At 50.8% G+C, this 20,496-nt stretch overlaps 1 protein-coding gene across 5 annotated transcripts; it reads right to left on the bottom strand.

Annotated features, from left to right (window-relative positions):
* Positions 1-600: 600 nt before the first annotated feature.
* On the bottom strand, positions 601-19,681 carry LOC308186352 (uncharacterized protein). Of its 5 annotated transcripts, XM_080608498.1 has the most exons (20): positions 19,604-19,681; positions 19,272-19,504; positions 19,008-19,095; positions 16,337-16,623; positions 16,101-16,235; positions 15,967-16,017; positions 15,778-15,837; positions 15,624-15,677; positions 14,169-15,139; positions 13,974-14,028; positions 13,522-13,622; positions 12,213-12,280; positions 11,995-12,047; positions 11,843-11,895; positions 11,686-11,742; positions 11,508-11,601; positions 11,244-11,331; positions 9,652-9,884; positions 9,388-9,475; positions 601-969 (listed from the first exon to the last, which is right to left on the bottom strand). In XM_080608498.1, the coding sequence occupies exons 11-16, from the start codon at positions 13,565-13,567 to the stop codon at positions 11,561-11,563; spliced, it is 318 nt and encodes a 105-aa protein (XP_080464624.1). In that variant the 5' UTR covers positions 13,568-13,622; positions 13,974-14,028; positions 14,169-15,139; positions 15,624-15,677; positions 15,778-15,837; positions 15,967-16,017; positions 16,101-16,235; positions 16,337-16,623; positions 19,008-19,095; positions 19,272-19,504; positions 19,604-19,681; the 3' UTR covers positions 601-969; positions 9,388-9,475; positions 9,652-9,884; positions 11,244-11,331; positions 11,508-11,560. The 5 variants fall into 5 exon arrangements, with proteins under 5 accessions (XP_080464624.1, XP_080464628.1, XP_080464625.1 ...); XM_080608502.1 differs by having other exon boundaries at positions 11,508-11,918; positions 11,995-13,622; positions 14,169-14,228; ... (1 more) ...; positions 15,628-15,677; positions 15,761-15,837; XM_080608499.1 differs by having other exon boundaries at positions 11,508-11,918; positions 11,995-13,622; positions 14,169-14,542; positions 15,628-15,677; positions 15,761-15,837.
* Positions 19,682-20,496: the final 815 nt, after the last annotated feature.

The raw sequence follows: 20,496 nt of genomic DNA, 5'->3' as shown, positions 1-20,496 counted from the left end.
TTCAACCCTTCGATTTTGGGGGGGCTCCCACCCTCTTATTTTGGCCTTCCGCCCTAATATGAGGCCTAACCCCTCAGAACCTTGACCCCTAAGCCTACGGCAACCACCGATCTAACCCTAACCCCTACCCCAAAAAACCCTAGAAACCCTAACCCTAAAAACCCTTACAGTCCTAACCCGATAAAATTTACCACACTAGACCTATGCCTAAAAGCCCTAACCCTAAAAATTAAGACCCTCTAAACCCTAACCCAAAAAGTAAAGATTCTCAAAGCCCTAACCCTGGAGACCCTAACCTTAATTTTTTTTTTTAAGACCTTAAAACCCTAACTCTAAATACCTGACCATAACTAAAACCCTAAGACCCTAACCCTAAAAACCCTATCAACACTAAAACCACAAAATATTTTAAAACCTTAACACACCAACCCCCAACCCCTAACCCTTATAACTCCAGCCCTAACAACCTTAAAAACCTAACCCTAAACCCTGGAAACCCTAACCCTGAAACCCAACCCTAGTGCCTTAGCCCTGAAACCTTAAAACCCTAACATCTTGTTAGAAACACTCTGTAACCAATAACATAGGCTCAGACAAGGATCTCAGTGAAGTAGCATTTTTATTCACGATTGCAATGGCAGGCGTCCCACAAACTACCTACTAGTTCCATAACACAGTTTATATAAATTTTTTTTTCCTCTCGGTGACCAGGACCCTCCCCAGTTTCCCCATTGACTGGGTAATCCAGGTTCACGATCTATCCGGTGCTTCACTGAAAATACACAGCTGCTGGCCTGTTACAAGTCAATTTTCTTTTTTCCTTGACTGTTTTCCTCTTTGAGGTGGTAATGTTTCTTACACCGTGATTTCCACCCAATTGCTCTAAGGATTCTGGTTGTCTGCATTTCACAAGGTTGTCTGGTAAGCTTTCTTCTCACTGCAAGCATATCTCAATACCACCTTCCTTCCCTCTAAACGATGTAACTCTGTGCTAAAACATTTTTATTCCCACAACCTTGATCCCCTTACCCTAAAAATCCTTATTCCCTTTAACCCTAACAACTCTAACCACAACCCTAACCCTTCGTATCAACCCCCCGACGCTAATGACACTGACTAATGATCCAAACCCCAAACTGCCCCTAACCCCAGGCAACCGACAAAGAAACTGACACAAAGCTGAAAACTACAAAAAAGGCAAAACCCTGGATACAGACCCCAAATCACAAACACGCGACCAAAATGCTACAGAAAAGCCCCAGACGCAGGCCCCAAGCACTACAGCTAGGCCCCAGAAGCTCAAGACACATCCCAAAGCCAAAATGCAAGCCCCAAACGCTACAGAAAAGCCCCCAAACACCAGACACAGGCTGCAGAAGTCTACACGCAGGCCACGACCCACCCCCAGACACAGGCCCCAACCACACCCAGATGCAGACCCCAACTGTCCACAAGCAGCTCCCAACCCTCCCCCCATGAACTGGACCCCACCCCACCCAGATGCAGGCCCCAGCCCCAGCCCGCACGCCCCAAACTCAGGCCCCAAAGGTGTACAACCAGCTCCCAACTGCCCCCCTCAAAGGGAGGCTCCAAAGCCCGCCAGAGGACCCTAGAGTGCACAAGCAGCTCCCAACCCCCCCCAGCACAGGCCCCAACCCCCCCCCAGACACAGGCCCCAAAGGTGTACAAGCAACTCCCCGCCCTCCCCAGAGGCACGCCCCAAAGGTATACAAACAGCCCCAACCCCCCAAGACCCAGACCCCTACAGCATAGAAGCAGCTCCCAACCCCATCCCCCAAGGCACATGCCCCAACCCCCCCCCCCCCAAGGCAGGCCCTAACAGTGTACAAGCAGCTCCCACCCCCCCCCCAGGCGCAGGCCCCAAAGGTGTACAAGCAGCTCACAACCACCCCCCCCCCCCCAGAGGCAGGCCCCAACCCCCTCCAGATGTTAGCGTAGCAACCACATAACCACCAAGTGATTATATGAAGGTGCTTTATTCAGCGCTGGAAGCCGGGGCAGGTGCCCAAATCTGGCTTCAAGTCCCGTTACTTCCCAGCCGTTATTTATACATACAATATTGCGTCAGGTATACATATTCATTACAGGTTGCAACATCAGCCTCGCTTTTCATTCTAATTAGCTCCCCTCCCCTTTGCACATGCGTGGCGCACTCTGGTGGTCGTCCAGGTGGTCGTCCAGATGAAGTAAGGAGTCTTCCTCTCCGCTAAACTCTTTCACCTTTCTCACTCGACGCATGCTCCCTCCGCTCCTTGGTTCTGCTTCAACTCATTTCATCATCTCCAGGCCCTTATCCAAGGTCAGGTTGTACCTGTTCCCTCCCAGGGTTCCCCTTCAACGATTCCTTTAAATGTTCAATGTACTCCCTAGGTTTCCAGTATACATAGATTACTTGATAATGTAAGTACATTTAATAATATTTAATTATACCGTATGATCCATCACCTGAGAAACATTAATAGAACATCCATTCGATTCTCCCCAACACTAACATTTCCCCCCTTTGAAAATACTTCACTCATACCAAGAGCAAGTATTTTCATTACTATTAAAACATAATTATATACATCCTGTTTACCGGTAACATGCATATTCGGGTTCGGTTCAGGAGACTCATAAGGTTTTCCATACATGATTTCATAGGGACTTACTGACATCCCACTTCTTGGCTGGCTTTATTCTAATTCTTAGCAAAGCTATCGGTAAGGCCTGTGGCCACTGTATCTTAGCCTCCTGACAGATTTTGCTTAATTGTCCTTTTAAAGTTTGGTTCATCCTCTCTACTTGACCACTAGCTTGAGGCCTCCATGGGGTATGTAAGTTCCAGGTAATTCCTAGTAACCTACTAACCTCCTTAACCACATTGGCAATGAAATGTGGTCCCCTGTCTGAAGAAATACCCAATGGTACACCAAATCTAGGGACTATTTCCCGTAGTAACCATTTTACCGTTTCTTTAGCTTGGTTGGTTCGACAGGGAAGGGCCTCTGGCCATCCTGAAAAAGTATCAACCCCTACCAATAGGTATTTATAACCTCTTGCTTTAGGCAGTTCCACGAAATCTATTTGCCAGTAATCTCCAGGCTCTATTCCAGCTCTAGTTCTCCCCATCTCAGCATGTTTCCTTGCTACCGGGTTATTCTTTAAGCAAAGCTCACATTTTGACATTACTGACTTTGCCATTGTTAACATGTGTACCGAGATGACACCTCGTTTCAAATAGGTCACCATTGCTTCTGCACCCCAGTGACATTCATTATGTTTTATTTGTAAGATTTCTCGCATTACTATAGGAGGCATTATAAGTTGTCCTGTCGCAGTCACATACCAGCCGTCAGGATTCTTCTGGGCCTTCATCAAATTTGCAAGTCTCTCATCTTCTGCTGAATACTTTGGGTTTTTAGGTAATTTAAAACAAGAGAGGCCTACCTTCGATGGAATTAGAGCCATTGCTTTCCATACTTCACGCGCAACCTTCCGGGCCGTCAAATCTGCCAGTCTGTTACCTTCTGCAATCTCTGACGCCCCTCCTTGATGGGCTTTACAATGCATTATGGCCACCTGTTGGGGTTTCTGTACAGCTGTTATTAATTTCAATATTTCTTCCTGATATTTTATATTAGTCCCTTGTGAGGATAGCATTCCCCTTTCTTTCCATAATGCCCCATGTACATGGATTACCCCGAATGCATATTTTGAATCTGTCCAAATATTCACATTCTTACCCTCGCTTAGTTCCAGGGCCCGCGTCAGGGCGACTATTTCTGCTCGTTGGGCTGAAGTCCCCGGAGGTAGGGAATTTGCCTCGATCACTACCTTTGATGTAGTTACTGCGTATCCTGCATAACGAGTCCCATTTTCCACGAAGCTGCTTCCATCTGTGAAAAGTTCCCAATCTGGTCTCTCCAGAGGCTGATCTTTTAAGTCTGTTCTGCTGGCATAGGTATGTTCGATGATCTCCACGCAATCATGACTGAGGTCTCCTTCCTCCGCAGTTGTTCCTAGAAACACTGCTGGGTTCAATAGGTTAGTAGTTCTTAAGATTCATTCGGCTGGGCGATAGCCAATGGCCCCCCTTTTGCCTGTATTAAAAGGACTGTGGCTGCCATGGCCCTTAAACACGAGGGCCATCCGGCGCTTACCGCATCCAATTGTTTAGAAAAATACCCCACAGGTCTTTTCCAGCTCCCAAGTCGCTGGGTCAGTACTCCTAATGCCAATCGTTGTCTCTCATGCACAAACAGCTGAAAGTCCTTTGATAAGTCCGGCAAGTCCAAGGCAGGCGCCTTTATCAGGGCTTTTTTTTTTTTAATTTCTTAAAGGCCTCTTGTTGTGGCTTTCCCCAGGTAAATGTACAGGCCTTTTGGGTTTCATAGAGGGGCTTTGCTATGAGTCCATAGTCCATTACCCACAGTCTACACCACCCGGCCATACCTAGGAAAGCCCGTAGTTCGTGCAGATTTCGCGGCTCGGGGATTTCACAAATAGCTTGTATTCGGTTAACTCCCAATTTTCTTTGTCCTTGAGAAATTTCACATCCCAAATAAATTACTGTTGTGCACGCGATTTGTGCCTTTTGTTTAGAAACCTTGTACCCATTTAGTCCCAATTGGTTCAAAATATCAATAGTTACCTGAATACATTCTGACTCTCCTTCGGTAGCTATTAATATATCGTCCACATATTGTAACAGCAGGTATCGATCCTTTGGTACCTGAATCTGTCCTTGGTTAATCCAATCTTCTATTTCTTTAGCTAGTTGACCGCCGAAGAGGGTCGGGCTATTCTTGAATCCTTGAGGCAATCTTGTCCAGGTCAGTTGCATCTTTCGTCCGTTCCGTGGACTTTCCCATTCAAAAGCAAAGAGTTTTCTACTATCCTTGTCAATGGGTATGCAGAAGAAGGCATCTTTTAAATCAATTACCATAAACCACTTATATTTCTCTTTTACAGATGTTAACAATGTATAAGGATTAGCCACCACTGGGTGAATATCTTTTGTTATTTCGTTTATTGCCCTAAGGTCCTGCACTAGCCTGTATTCCCCATTAGGTTTCTTTACTGGGAAAATTGGGGTATTATATTCAGATTTGCATTCCTCCGGAATGTGGTAGCTAAGAAATTTATCTATAATCTTTACTATTCCTAGCCTAGCTTCTAGCTTCAATGGGTACTGTTTAATCCGTACCGGTCGTGCCCCTTCCTTAAGTTCAATTTTTACTGGCTGGGCTACTTTTGATTTTCCAGGCACGTCCGTTTCCCAAATTGCAGGCATTACTGCATTTTCTACCTCTTTTGGGATATGAGGAACAGCCTTCTCTTTAATCATTAATATTTGTCCCACTTTTGATTCCGGGATTCTCATAATCAATTCTCCATCTTCAAACATTATAGTTTAGTTAGCAAATCCCGTCCCAAAAGAGGAATAGGGCATTCTGGTACATATAAAAATTCATGCGTAATTTCTTTACCTCCAAACTGTAAATCAAGGGGTTGTAAGAACGGCCGTATTTCCTCCTTCCCGGTGGCACCTACAATAGTAGTTTTCCTTTCCCTTATCTTACCACTTAATCTATTGAGTATTGAATATGTGGCCCCTGTATCAATTAAAAATTTTACTTCCTTATTTCCTATTTGAATTTTTTTACCAAGGGCTCTTTAGTTTCTTTCAATCTCTCTAAAAAGGCGGAAGGTGATTCCGCTTTTTCTTGCCTGACATTATACAATTTTGACCAATTTATGGTCCGGGGCATGGCATTCTGTACCCCGATTTGTACCCAATCTTGATATCTCTTCAGCCTCCTTATTCCATCCCCTGTGTTATAATCCCATTGGGGATCCTCAGTGGGGAAGTTTTGATCTAGATTTCCAAGCACTAATCCATTTCATATATCTTCTCGGGCTCTCTCTCTGGCTGCCCGCAATACCATGTCTTTTCTGTCGAGTCCATCAAAGTATCCAGGATCACCTGGAGATCATCCCAATCGGGATTTTGGGTTTTAATTATCATTTTCATTATCCTAGCTACTTTATCTGGGTTTTCCCTGTAGGTGCCGGCTGCTTGCTTCCATATCATTAAATCCCCAGCTGAAAAAGGCACCTTGACATATACCGGTCCTTCTGTCCCCACTCCTTGCCTGAGGGGAGCGATTATTTTCCCTCCCTGTTCATTTATAGTTTCTCCTGCCCTTCGCTGTTGCCGGGTCCTATGTGACACGGGGAGACTAAAATCGGGGATTCTCCATCACTACTGCTATCTTCCTTTTCTCTTTTCCCTCCCTGTCCTGGCTCTTCCGGCGGAGCCGACGGCGCAACTTCCAGATCAATATTTCCATTATTATATTATTATATTATATTATTATATTATTATATACATTATTATATTATTATATACATTATTATATTATTATATACATTATTATATTATTATATTATATTATTTCCCATAATACTTATTATTCTCTATTGCCTGATGCTGTATACAGCGTCCCTCCTTAGTACATGCACAACAACGTTCCTCAGTTTAAACTTCAAGCACCATTATTCCACAAGCATGCTGTCATTCAGGCTTTCGGCGCAAATAAAAGAATAATTCCACATACGGCAGTTCATCATATTTTCCTTCCCACTTACAAAATAGCATTATTGTAAAATTGTATTATATTGCAATGTTCCATTCTCAGGCCAAGTTTCTTGGTCCTCTAGTTTATACTGTGGCCACCAAATATTACAATAATCAATCAGCTTTCCTTTCCGCATTTCTTGACCAAAACCTCCCTCTTTCCAGTGTGCTAGCAAACACCCCAGCGGGGATGTCCGCGGGATAGGTACATCTTTTCCCAGAATTTCTTTAATCTTTTTCATTTTGAGCTTATGATACGGACCCAAAAGCTGCCGGAGCAGCAACACACTCTCCCGAAAGCTGCCGAAGCAGCAACACACTCTCCCGAAAGCTGCCGGAGCAGCAACACACTCTTCCGAAAGCTGCCGGAGCAGCAACACACTCTCCCGAAAGCTGCCGGAGCAGCAACACACTCTCCCGAAAGCTGCCGGAGCAGCAACACACTCTCCCGAAAGCTGCCGGAGCAGCAACACACTCTCCCGAAAGCTGCCGGAGCAGCAACACACTCTCCCGAAAGCTGCCGGAGCAACAACACACTCTCCCGAAAGCTGCAGCAACACACTCTCCCGAAAGCTGCTGGAGCAACAACACACTCTCCCGAAAGCTGCCGGAGCAACAACACACTCTCCCGAAAGCTGCAGCAACACACTCTCCCGAAAGCTGCCGGAGCAGCAACAGCACACTTTCCAGAAGCTGCCGGAGCAGCAGTGTGCTTTCCCAAAAGCTGCCGGAGCAGCAGCGTGCTTTTCGCTAAAAAGCTGCCGGAGCAGCAGCAGCACGCTTTCTACATACCAATAATACCTGGTGCTGACCCTTCAGCACAAACCAATACAGTTACCAATGCCGAACCTGCAGAGCTTTCGCTCTGTCTAACGGACGGCGCCTAGGCTTACCCCGGGAGCTCCCTGCCCAACCGAGCGTGGCTTTCGCCGCGTCTGACCGGCAGGCTTTCCCAACCAAATCGGTACCGAATACCCAAAGTTGAAAGCACCTTTGCTTACCACTCCAGTGGTACGTCGTGAGCAGCGGAGGTCGGTCGTGGTCGACTGCTCCCCGAGAATCCCTCGGTGCCGGCTGGAGCGAAACCGAGACACGATCCGCCTCAGCAGTGCCCACGCTGTCCCATCTGGGTCGCCAAAATGTTAGCGTAGCAACCACATAACCACCAAGTGATTATATGAAGGTGCTTTATTCAGCGCTGGAAGCCGGGGCAGGTGCCCAAATCTGGCTTCAAGTCCCGTTACTTCCCAGCCGTTATTTATACATACAATATTGCGTCAGGTATACATATTCATTACAGGTTGCAACATCAGCCTCGCTTTTCATTCTAATTAGCTCCCCTCCCCTTTGCACATGCGTGGCGCACTCTGGTGGTCGTCCAGGTGGTCGTCCAGATGAAGTAAGGAGTCTTCCTCTCCGCTAAACTCTTTCACCTTTCTCACTCGACGCATGCTCCCTCCGCTCCTTGGTTCTGCTTCAACTCATTTCATCATCTCCAGGCCCTTATCCAAGGTCAGGTTGTACCTGTTCCCTCCCAGGGTTCCCCTTCAACGATTCCTTTAAATGTTCAATGTACTCCCTAGGTTTCCAGTATACATAGATTACTTGATAATGTAAGTACATTTAATAATATTTAATTATACCGTATGATCCATCACCTGAGAAACATTAATAGAACATCCATTCGATTCTCCCCAACACTAACACAGAGGCAATCCCGAAAGGTGTACAACCAGCTCCAAACTCCCCCCCCCAGACGCAGGCGCCAAACCCCCCCCAGACACAGGCCCCGAAGGGGTACAAGCAACTCCCTCCCCACCCTCCCTCCCCAGAGGCAGGCCCCAGAGGTGTACAACCAGCACCCGACCCCCCCCCCCAGATGCAAGCCCCAAAGGTGCACAAGGCAGCTCCAAACCTCCCCCCCCCAACCCAGGCGTCCAGTGTACGAGCAGCTCCCAACCCCCCCCCAACGCAGGCTCCTATACTGTACAACCAGCTCTGAACCCCCACCCCCCCGCTCCCCAGACGGAAGCACCAAGCCCCCACAGAGGCAGGCCCCAAGGGTGTGCAAGCAGCTCCCAACCACCCCCCCCACGAGGCAAGCACCAAAGCCCCATAGAGGGAAGCCCCTAGCATGTACAAGCATCTCACAACCCCTCCCAGCTGCAGGCCCCAGAAGTGTACAAGCAGCTCCCAACTCCCCAGACATGGGCACCTACAGTGGACAAGTACCTCTCAACCACCCCCCAGCTGCAGACCCCAAAGCTGTACAAGCAGCTACAAACCATGCCCAAGGCAGGACCCTGCAGTGTACAAGCAGCTCTCAACCCCCCCCAGATACAAGTCCCAAAGATGTACAAGCAGCTCCCAACCCACTCCAGATGCAAGTCCAAAAGGTGTACAAGCAGCTCCCAACCACCCCCCAGATGCAAGTCCCAAAGGTGGACAAGCAGTTCCCAACCCCCTCCAGATGTAGATCCCTGCAGTGTACAAGCAGCTCCCAACCCCCACAGATACAGATCCCTACATTCTAGGAACAGCTTCCAACCCGCCCAGATGCAGGCCCTGACCCCCCCCCCCAAAACACAGTCCCCAAAGGTGTACAAGCAGCTCCACAAACCCCCAAGACACAGGCCCCAAAAGCCTAAACATATGCCAAGCAAGTACTAATGCAGGTGCCAAACGCTACAGACAGGCCCAAAAGCACAGGCACACGCCCCAGATGCTCGAGGCCGAGACGTAACTTGGCTTTCTGAATTACTGGAAAGCGGCTTTCGTTCTCAGCGAGGTGTGCGCAGGCTAGACAGGATGGGGCTCCAGGCACCTCTTCACCTGTGGAAACACACTGCCATCAGGCACTGCCATGCCAGACAAGCTTTTTCTGTTAAAACACCCTTCTCAGATGCCCCGTGGCATTCAAGTGACCTGCTTTGCTCCGATTCTAAAGACTACTGTCACAGCCCACCTTGCCTGTGGCACCTGATCAACAGAAGAGAAAGCAACCATACCGTTTGGAAACCGTCACTGCACGTGCCGCTCCTTGATGCTCTGTAACCTCTTCTCAAATCCTCAGCCACTTCTGTGTAGAGCCTGCCATGGCACCTGCAAAGCAAGATGGATACCCTTCGCAGTCACCTTGCGCAACTTGGCCATTCTGCTCCAACCCCACTCACGACCAGCCTGCCCTTCTCGTGCTGCTCTTCAGAGTGCAGCTTGGCCCCTCTGAGTCTGTGCAAGGCACCTGCGAAAGAAAAAGAAAAGCATAGGCCCCCAAGACCCAGACCCCTACAGCATAGAAGCAGCTCCCAACCCCAACCCCCCAAGGCACATACCCCAACCCCCACCCCCCAAGGCATGCCCTAACAGTGTACAAGCAGCTCCCACCCCCCCCAGACACAGGCCCCAAAGGTGTACAAGCAGCTCACAACCACCCCCCCAGAGGCAGGCCCCAAAGGTGTACAACCAGCACCCGACCCCCCCCAGATGCAAGTCCCAAAGGTGCACAAGCAGCTCCAAACCTCCCCCCCCATCCCAGGCGTCCAGTGTATGAGCAGCTCCCACCCCCCCCCCCCCAACGCAGGCTCCTTTACTGTACAACCAGCTCTGAACCCCCCCCACTCCCCAGATGCAAGCACCAAGCCCCCGCAGAGGCAGGCCCCAAGGGTGTGCAAGCAGCTCACAACCACCCACCCCCCCCAGAGGCAGGCCCCAACCCCCCCCCCAGATGCAAGCCCCAAAGGTGCACAAGCAGCTCCAAACCTCCCCCCCCCCCAAACCAGGCTTCCAATGTACAAGCAGCTCCCAACCCCCCCCCAACGCAGGCTCCTACACTACAACCAGCTCTGAAACCCCCCCCCCCCCCCCCACACTCACCAGACGCAGGCACCAAGCCCCCGCAGAGGCAGGCCCCAAGGGTGTGCAAGCAGCTTCCAACCCCTCCCCCCCCCGAGGCAGGCCCCAAAGCCCCACAGAGGGAAGCCCCTAGCATGTACAAGCAACTCCCCACCCTCCCCAGAGGCACGCCCCAAAGCTGTAAACACAGCCCCAACCCCCCAAGACCCAGACCCCTACAGCGTAGAAGCAGCTCCCAACCCCACCCCCAAGGCACATGCCCCAACCCACCCCCCCCAAGGCAGGCCCTAACAGTGTACAAGCAGCTCCCAACCCCCTCCAGATGCAAGCCCGAAAGATGTACAAGCAGCTCCCAACCCCCCCAGATGCAAGTCCCAAAGGTGTACAAGCAGCTCCCAACCCCCCCCAGATGCAAGCCCCAAAGGTGCACAAGCAGCTCCCAACCCCCCCCAGATGCAAGCCCCAGAGGTGTACAAGCAGCTCCCAACCCCCCCAAGATGCAAGCCCCAGAGGTGTACAAGCAGCTCCCAACCCCCCCCAGATGCAAGCCCCAGAGGTGTACAAGCAGCTCCCAACCCCCCCCAGATGCAAGCCCCAAAGGTGTACAAGCAGCTCCACACCCCCCCCCAAGACACAGGCCCCAAAAGCCTAAACATATGCCAAGCAAGTACTAATGCAGGTGCCAAACGCTACAGACAGGCCCAAAAGCACAGGCACACGCCCCAGATGCTCGAGGCCGAGACGTAACTTGGCTTTCTGAATTACTGGAAAGCGGCTTTCGTTCTCAGCGAGGTGTGCGCAGGCTAGACAGGATGGGGCTTCAGGCACCTCTTCACCTGTGGAAACACACTGCCATCAGGCACTGCCATGCCAGACAAGCTTTTTCTGTTAAAACACCCTTCTCAGATGCCCCGCGGCATTCAAGTGACCTGCTTTGCTCTGATTCTAAAGACTAGTGTCACAGCCCACCTTGCCTGTGGCACCTGACCAACAGAAGAGAAAGCAACCATACCGTTTGGAAACCGTCACTGCACGTGCCGCTCCTTGATGCTCTGTAACCTCTTCTCAAATCCTCAGCCACTTCTGTGTAGAGCCTGCCATGGCACCTGCAAAGCAAGATGGAAACCCTTCGCAGTCACCTTGCGCAACTTGGCCATTCTGCTCCACTGCTCCACTCACGACCAGCCTGCCCTTCTCGTGCTGCTCTTCAGAGTGCAGCTTGGCCCCTCTGAGTCTGTGCAAAGCACCTGCGACAGAAAACAGAAAAGCATAGGCCGCGGCAGCATCCAAAGCCGCAGCACAGCTAGGACAGGTACTCTCACCTGCTCCCTTACTCTGCCCCCTCACCTGCCCTCGACGCAGATGCTTCCATCTGCTCTCTTAAGCCAGCTACACCACCTCTGGAATATAAACAGGACTTTAACTGTATTTTGTGTAGTTAAGTAACTGCAGTGACAACCGCACCCCTAAAATAACTGCTACATCTGTTCATCGCTCACCTTGCCAAAACCAGCTCTGGTCGTGAAGTCCCAGGTTGTACGCTGTGTTTCAGCTTTAACAAATGAAAACAGTCAGAAGATAATCATTCAGCTGCCAGCATTAGCACCCATCCCTCAACAACACAAGGGACCCCATGGCTAATTTTATCATTTCAAAACAGCAGCCCCCTTGCCTCAGCACCTGGAAAGTAGATCAAGCCAGTCACCGGGTTGCCTACCGAGTCCTTGACAGTTCCAAAAGGAGCTCTTTCCTGTGACCAGTTCCTCCTAAGGTTTACCCCTCCTACTGCGGGGGGGAACGAAATACAAACAAAAAATCAAAACTCCATATCTGCGAGCTTTCAAGATTCAATGACAGACCTCTCCTCTAGCACTATTCAAGCACTATGCAAACAGCTGCTCGCAAGCAGCTCAGGTCTCCCCCTCCACATTTGCCAAACACCACAGAGATGACTCTGTGCCAGCTGCCCTTCAGTACGTGCCCAGAGGCAGACCGGATGTCTTTGCCAAAACAGTCCGGACAATGTATTAGTACACCGATGGACCGCCACGTTAGTTACCATCACTAACTGCCAGGCAGGACAGCTCCAGGCCAAACACACACACACAGGCACGCTACAAACATTACGAACAAAACACAGAACACAAGGCGCAAAAAAAAAGAGGACTCCCAGAGGGAAGCCCTACAGCAAGTCAGAACAGGTGCTCTGCAGCAGACCCAAGGAGAGACTCAAATGTCACGACATGCGACTGGAAGCAACTGCCAGAACTGGGATGATGGAGGCATAAAAAGCCTGCCTTCAAGACAAGAGACCAGAAGGATGGGGAGTGCAAACCCCAGAAGAAAAATGCTTCGGAAATGAACTCCCAAGACAGAGCTCCTGATGAAGCCCACATGACTTCCGCAACAGCGAGGATGGAAACAGATGCCATCTGAAACCGAATATGATGCACAAGACCTGAAACACATCTGCGCTTCAGGCTGTGACTGCAAGACAAGAAGTGCTCAGATCAGCCCTACAATGATGAAACAAGCATTTAGGACCTTTGGTGTGGCTAACAAGTTGCCCATCTAATCCGTCCAGTGGAAAAAGGCAATGAGGATATCAAGACCTGAGGAGCGCGTAACATATGATGATCGCATCAAGAAACATTTGATACAAAAAAAATTACACGCACAGAAGAAATGATCTCTTTAAGCTCCCACTGCAAGACAAGAAATGCTCAGCTTCCGTTTGAGCATCAGCATTATTCCAGTGAGGTCAAGTGTTCAACACCCTCAGGACGGCTTCCCCAGGGCCTGCCAAGCACCAGGAGCAACAGCACAGACAACACAGAACACAGACACCAAGCTGGAACTGCCCTGCCTGGCACGTGCTCAAGCAATACCTGACAGAATCCCACGCCTCCACACACTCTGTCTGACCGTGATCAATCCTAAAAGGCCCCATCCACAGCAATGACTTAAAAGCACAGACCCTCGCCCTATGTGTGCATTCAAAACCCGAAAGCAAACATAGCACTTGCCCCACAACTTAGCATGGGAATGACGGGAGGCAGGTTCCATCCTCATCAAGGAACACGAAGGCTAGCCAGGACATTGCTTCCGGCACGAGGCTCCTCTTCACCTGCAGAAATAAAGCGCCATCAGGCACTGGCACACCAGCCAAACTTCTTCTAGTGAAACACCCACCTCAAAAACAAAACAGTAGTCCGCTGACCTGCTCTGCTACTGAAGTCAGATAGACCAACTCCAGACAACTGCCCGCCTTCCCCTGCCAACCACCCCCAAACACACAGTATTTGCCCCTGGACTTAATTCTCAGGGGTCACAATCCATCCTCAAGGTGGACCACAGAGGCCAACTAGGATGTTCCCACTATCTTCTTCGTCCCCGGAAAAGAGGAGTCACCCAGAGGTGGGACCAATAGACTACCAAACCAAAACCAATGCCCTTTTCCCAACTTTTCTCCACTCACCTTCCCGATCCAGGCTTAGCGCTTCCATTTACTGTACTGAGCCAAGGTCACGTGGCTTAGACCAAGGAGAAAGAACAAACAAAAATGACAATCCACAAAACAGTCTATACCCACTCCTCTTCTTTCCTCCCCTACCCCAACAGCCAAGAAGCCCCAGACACATGTTCCCCAACCCAGTACCACCGCTTCGCTCACCTAACATCCCAAGGAGATGCATCATCCTCGTGCCTCATTCAAGTGTCTGTGCCCATGCCCTGGGATACAAGAAACAGAAAGAGAAGGTCATATCCGTGATGGATACGCAAACAGTACAGCTCCTTGCAGAGGACTCAAACACAGAGACGAGAGCCAGAAAAAAAAAAAACACGCCCTCAGGTCCACAAATGCCAAAAGGCCATGAATGCACAGCAGCCCCAACAGGGGTAATCACAGACTTCTCCTTTACAGATGAGAACGGTGACCCTGCTCAGTCTTTCCATAATACTGCACTTATGCGGTCAAGCCCCTTCGGGTGCGTACTGAAGCTCCTTGTGAAGCCTCTGGACAGTTATGCAAATGGCTTGATATACCTAGAGATTAAAAGGTAACTCAAAAAAAAGGAACCGTACCCCACCATTTCCCAAAAACAAGTTAGCCAGCAACACCTCCTAAGCACACCTCTATTACGTGAATTCCAAGCACTTAAAAACTAGAAGGCTGCAACATCTGAAGACTCTACAGCCACACAAACCACAGGCAAAAGCTCCAAAAATATAACAAACTGTCCCTAACCCTGAAAAAGACTACCCCTTACATGCCTACTGCTGCTCTTTTCAGACACATGCTTACACAGGGAGCTTCGATGATACTTATCTCCTAAACTCTGCTCCATCACTTTGCCACCAAGGTTGTAACTTTGATAATATTTGCCTTAATTCTGCAGAAATCATAAGGGACCCAGAACCACAAAGCAAACACACAAAGTAACATTGACATCCTATCCATAAACATGCTATAACAATTACTCACCTGAAGAAGAGCTGCATGCAATACAGGCACCTATTACTAGATTGGTTTACTCTAACAGGTCCTACTAGTTGTTACCCCACAAAGATGGGCGTACCAGTCTCTACTTGGAAACGCATCAGTCTGTAGACTCTGACCCACCTAAAGACCCCTGCAACTGACTGAAGGAAAAACAAAGCACTTACCCCAAAGTGCAGCCCAGGCAGAATGAGCTCTCTGATGGGATGCCTGTGACTCAATTACCACTAGGCCCTGCCTGGGACCCAAAGCCAATCACCTGGGAAAGGGGAGGGGCAAAGCACAAAGTAGAAAGAGGAGAAGCAACACCTGTGGTTTATGTATCTATTTATATGGCTTAGCTCAACAGCATGCAGGGTGCAGACAAGAGAACTGGGTTGTTTCTAGAAGCAACAATCCCCATGTTTTGGCTTCAGCTTTGAATATTGAAAGCTTTTCTCCTCTACAACACCTGCCTCAGGAACCAAACAGCATTGCAGTGACCTGCATTGCTCCTATTCTAAAGACTATCACAGCCCACCTTGCCTGTGGCACCTGATAAGCAGAAGAGAAGGCAACCACAGCAATAAAAGACACTGCACCCTCAGGACAGTTACTCTCATCCCCTCCTTTACCTCAGCTGCTTACCTACCCCACATGGCAGATGCTTCCACCCGTTCTCTGAAGCCGCCTATAGCACCTCTAAAAGAGAAACTGGAATTTTACTCTATCTGATGTAGTTAAAAAAATTGCAACGACAGCCGCACCCCAAAAATAACAGCTACCTCTGTTCATCACTCACCAGAGTCACTCCAGAGGCAGCTCGGGTCGTGACGTCCTGTACTGCACACTGCGTTTCAGCCTGAACAAAGGAAAACACAGTCAGACCATGAACATTCAGCTGACAGCATTAGCACCCATCCCTCAACAACAGAAGTCACCCCATATTTAATGTTTTCATTTCAAAACAACAGTCCACTTGCCTCTGTACCTGCAAGTTAGATCCAAGCTCGAAAGGAACGGCCACCATCACCCATGCCACCTGGGAACACAGAAGGACAAAATGATCGCTCTGCTTGCAAGCCTCCACCTGCCACATTGCTCCTCTGTCCCAAACAGCCTCACCTCAGACCCTCAGAGGGAAACACCTGAATGTCTTCCCTTTGCTTCAGATCAGGGATCACCAGGCTGATAGAACTCTCACCTTCCCTCACTGCTCCGTGTCATGGGGATTTCCCTGTCCAAGACTGCATGAAGCCCCTGCAGAGACAAGAGAAAAGCACACCCTGAGGCACCTCACAGCCACAGCGTACCTGCTGCAATACCTCTCTCTTCCCAGCTCCTTTACTTCAGCTCCTCACCAGCTCTGAGATTCTTCGCTTCAGTTTCCCCATTGACTGGGTAATCCAGGTTCACGATCTATCCGGTGCTTCACTGAAAATACACAGCTGCTGGCCTGTTACAAGTCAATTTTCTTTTTTCCTTGACTGTTTTCCTCTTTGAGGTGGTAATGTTTCTTACACCGTGATTTCCACCCAATTGCTCTAAGGATTCTGGTTGTCTGCATTTCACAAGGTTGTCTGGTAAGCTTTCTTCTCACTGCAAGCATATCTCAATACCACCTTCCTTCCCTCTAAACAAGGTAACTCTGTGCAAAAACATTTTTATTCCCACAACCTTGATCCCCTTACCCTAAAATCCTTATTCCCTTTAGCCCTAACAACTCTAACCACAACCCTAACCCTTCATATCAACCCCCCGACGCTAATGACACTGACTAATGATCCAAACCCCAAACTGCCCCAACCCCAGGCAACCCACAAAGAAACTGACACAAAGCTGAAAACTACAAAAAAAGGCAAAACCCTGGATACAGACCCCAAATCACAAACACGCGACCAAAATGCTACAGAAAAGCCCCAGACGCATGCCCCAAGCACTACAGCTAGGCCCCAGAAGCTCAAGACACATCCCAAAGCCAAAATGCAAGCCCCAAACGCTACAGAAAAGCCCCCAAACACCAGACACCCTCCCCAGAGGCACGCCCCAAAGGTGTACAAACAGCCCCAACCCCCCAAGACCCAGACCCCTACAGCATAGAAGCAACTCCCAACCCCACCCCCCCAAGGCACATGCCCCAACCCCCCCCCCCCCCAAGGCAGGCCCTAACAGTGTGCAAGCAGCTCCCACCCCCCCCCCAGGCGCAGGCCCCAAAGGTGTACAAGCAGCTCACAACCACCCCCCAGAGGCAGGCCCCAACCCCCTCCAGATGCAAGCCCGAAAGGTGTACAACCAGCTCCAACCCCCCCCCCCAGACGCAGGCCCCAAGCCCCTCCAGACACAGGCCCCAAAGGTGTACAAGCAATTCCCCACCCTCCCTCCCCAGAGGCAGGCCCCAAAGGGATACAACCAGCACCCGACCCCCCCACACATACAAGTCCCAAAGCTGCACAAGCAGCTCCAAACCTCCCCCCCATCCCAGGCGTCCAGTGCACGAGCAGCTCCCAACCCCCCTCAGCCCAACGCAGGTTCCTATACTGTACAACCAGCTCTGAACCCCCCCACTCCCCAGACACAGGCACCAAGCCCCCCCAGAGGCAGGCCCCAACCCCCCCCAGATGCAAGCCCCAAAGGTGCACAAGCAGCTCCAAACCTCCCCCCCCCCAACCCAGGCTTCCAGTGTACGAGCAGCTCCCAACCCCCCCTCAACGCAGGCTCCTACACTACAACCAGCTCTGAACCCCCCCCCCCACTCACCAGACGCAGGCACCAAGCCCCCGCAGAGGCAGGCCCCAAGGGTGTGCAAGCAGCTTCCAACCCCTCCCCCCCCCGAGGCAGGCCCCAAAGCCCCATAGAGGGAAGCCCCTAGCGTATACAAGCAACTCCCCACCCTCCCCAGAGGCACGCCCCAAAGCTGTAAACACAGCCCCAACCCCCCAAGACCCAGACCCCTACAGCGTAGAGGCAGCTCCCAACCCCACCCCCAAGGCAGGCCCTAACAGTGTACAAGCAGCTCCCAACCCCCCCCAGATGCAAGTCCCAGAGGTGTACAAGCAGCTCCCAACCCCCTCCCAGCTGCAAGCCCCAAAGGTGCACAAGGCAGCTCCAAACCTCCCCCCCCCAACCCTGGCGTCCAGTGTACGAGCAGCTCCCAACCCCCCCCCAACGCAGGCTCCTATACTGTACAACCAGCTCTGAACCCCCCCACTCCCCAGACACAGGCACCAAGCCCCCGCAGAGGCAGGCCCCAAGGGTGTGCAAGCAGCTCACAACAACCCCCCCCCCAGAGGCAGGCCCCAAAGCCCCGTAGAGGGAAGCCCCTAGCATGTACAAGCATCTCACAACCCCTCCCAGCTGCAGGCCCCAAAAGTGTACAAGCAGCTCCCAACTCCCCAAACGTGGGCACCTACAGTGGACAAGCACCTCTCAACCACCCCCCAGCTGCAGACCCCAAAGCTGTACAAGCAGCTACAAACCATGCCCAAGGCAGGACCCTGCAATGTACAAGCAGCTCCCAACCCCCCCCCCAGATACAAGTCCCAAAGATATACAAGCAGCTCCCAACCCCCCCCAGATGCAAGTCCCAAAGGTGGACAAGCAGCTCCCACCCCCCCCCAGATGCAAGTCCCAAAGGTGGACAAGCAGCTCCCTACCCCCTCCAGATGCAGATCCCTGAATTGTACAAGCAGCTCCAGCTCCCAACACCCACCCCCAAACGCAAGCCCATACTGTGTACAAGCAGCTCCCAACCACCACAGATACAGATCCCTACATTGTAGGAGCAGCTTCCAACCCCCCCAGATGCAGGCCCTGACCCCTCCCCCAGACACAGTCCCCAAAGGTGTTCAAGCAACTCCCCCCCCCCCCCAGATGCAAGCCCCAAAGGTGTACAAGCAGCTCCACACCCCCCCCAAGACACAGGCCCCAAAAGCCTAAAGATACGCCAAGAAACTACTAATGCAGGTGCCAAACGCTACAGACAGGCCCAAAAGCACAGGCACGAGCCCCAGATGCTCGAGGCCGAGACGTAACTTGGCTTTCTGAATTACTGGAAAGCGGCTTTCGTTCTCAGCGAGGTGTGCACAGGCTAGACAGGATGGGGCTTCAGGCACCTCTTCACCTGTGGAAACACACTGCCATCAGGCACTGCCATGCCAGACAAGCTTTTTCTGTTAAAACACCCTTCTCAGATGCCCCGCGGCATTCAAGTGACCTGCTTTGCTCCGATTCTAAAGACTAGTGTCACAGCCCACCTTGCCTGTGGCACCTGACCAACAGAAGAGAAAGCAACCATACCGTTTGGAAACCGTCACTGCACGTGCCGCTCCTTGATGCTCTGTAACCTCTTCTCAAATCCTCAGCCACTTCTGTGTAGAGCCTGCCATGGCACCTGCAAAGCAAGATGGAAACCCTTCGCAGTCACCTTGCGCAACTTGGCCATTCTGCTCCAACCCCACTCACGACCAGCCTGCCCTTCTCGTGCTGCTCTTCAGAGTGCAGCTTGGCCCCTCTGAGTCTGTGCAAGGCACCTGCGAAAGAAAAAGAAAAGCATAGGCCGCGGCAGCATCCAAAGCTGCAGCACAGCTAGGACAGGTACTCTCACCTGCTCCCTTACTCTGCCTCCTCACCTGCCCTCGAGGCAGATGCTTCCATCTGCTCTCTTAAGCCAGCTACAACACCTCTGGAATATAAACAGGACTTTAACTGTATTTTGTGTAGTTAAGTAACTGCAGTGACAACCGCACCCCTAAAATAACTGCTACATCTGTTCATCGCTCACCTTGCCAAAACCAGCTCTGGTCGTGAAGTCCCAGGTTGTACGCTGTGTTTCAGCTTTAACAAATGAAAACAGTCAGAAGATAATCATTCAGCTGCCAGCATTAGCACCCATCCCTCAACAACACAAGGGACCCCATGGCTAATTTTATCATTTCAAAACAGCAGCCCCCTTGCCTCAGCACCTGGAAAGTAGATCAAGCCAGTCACCGGGTTGCCTACCGAGTCCTTGACAGTTCCAAAAGGAGCTCTTTCCTGTGACCAGTTCCTCCTAAGGTTTACCCCTCCTACTGCGGGGGGGAACGAAATACAAACAAAAAATCAAAACTCCATATCTGCGAGCTTTCAAGATTCAATGACAGACCTCTCCTCTAGCACTATTCAAGCACTATGCAAACAGCTGCTCGCAAGCAGCTCAAGTCTCCCCCTCCACATTTGCCAAACACCACGGAGATGACTCTGTGCCAGCTGCCCTTCAGTACGTGCCCAGAGGCAGACCGGATGTCTTTGCCAAAACAGTCCGGACAATGTATTAGTACACCGCCACGTTAGTTACCATCACTAACTGCCAGGCAAGACAGCTCCAGGCCAAACACACACACACAGGCACGCTACAAACATTACGAACAAAACACAGAACACAAGGCGCAAAAAAAAAGAGGACTCCCAGAGGGAAGCCCTACAGCAAGTCAGAACAGGTGCTCTGCAGCAGACCCAAGGAGAGACTCAAATGTCACGACATGCG

Source organism: Anser brachyrhynchus (assembly GCF_964034855.1).
Source record: "Anser brachyrhynchus genome assembly, contig: SCAFFOLD_262, whole genome shotgun sequence".
Taxonomy (NCBI): Eukaryota; Metazoa; Chordata; class Aves; order Anseriformes; family Anatidae; genus Anser; species Anser brachyrhynchus.
The sequence above is the reverse complement of the archived record's forward strand: the minus strand, read 5'-3'. Positions and strand labels throughout refer to the sequence as shown.

Coding starts and splice junctions, on each gene's coding strand:
- LOC308186352 (XM_080608498.1), bottom strand. CDS start 13,567: ATGAGGATGGAACCTGCCTCCCGTCATTCCCATGCTAAGTTGTGGG. Junction 12,281..13,521: donor TTCCCATGCTAAGTTGTGGG/GCAAGTGCTATG, acceptor TCCCCCCCGCAG/TAGGAGGGGTAAACCTTAGG. Junction 11,743..11,842: donor AGCATCTGCGTCGAGGGCAG/GTGAGGGGGCAG, acceptor TTTCTGTCGCAG/GTGCTTTGCACAGACTCAGA.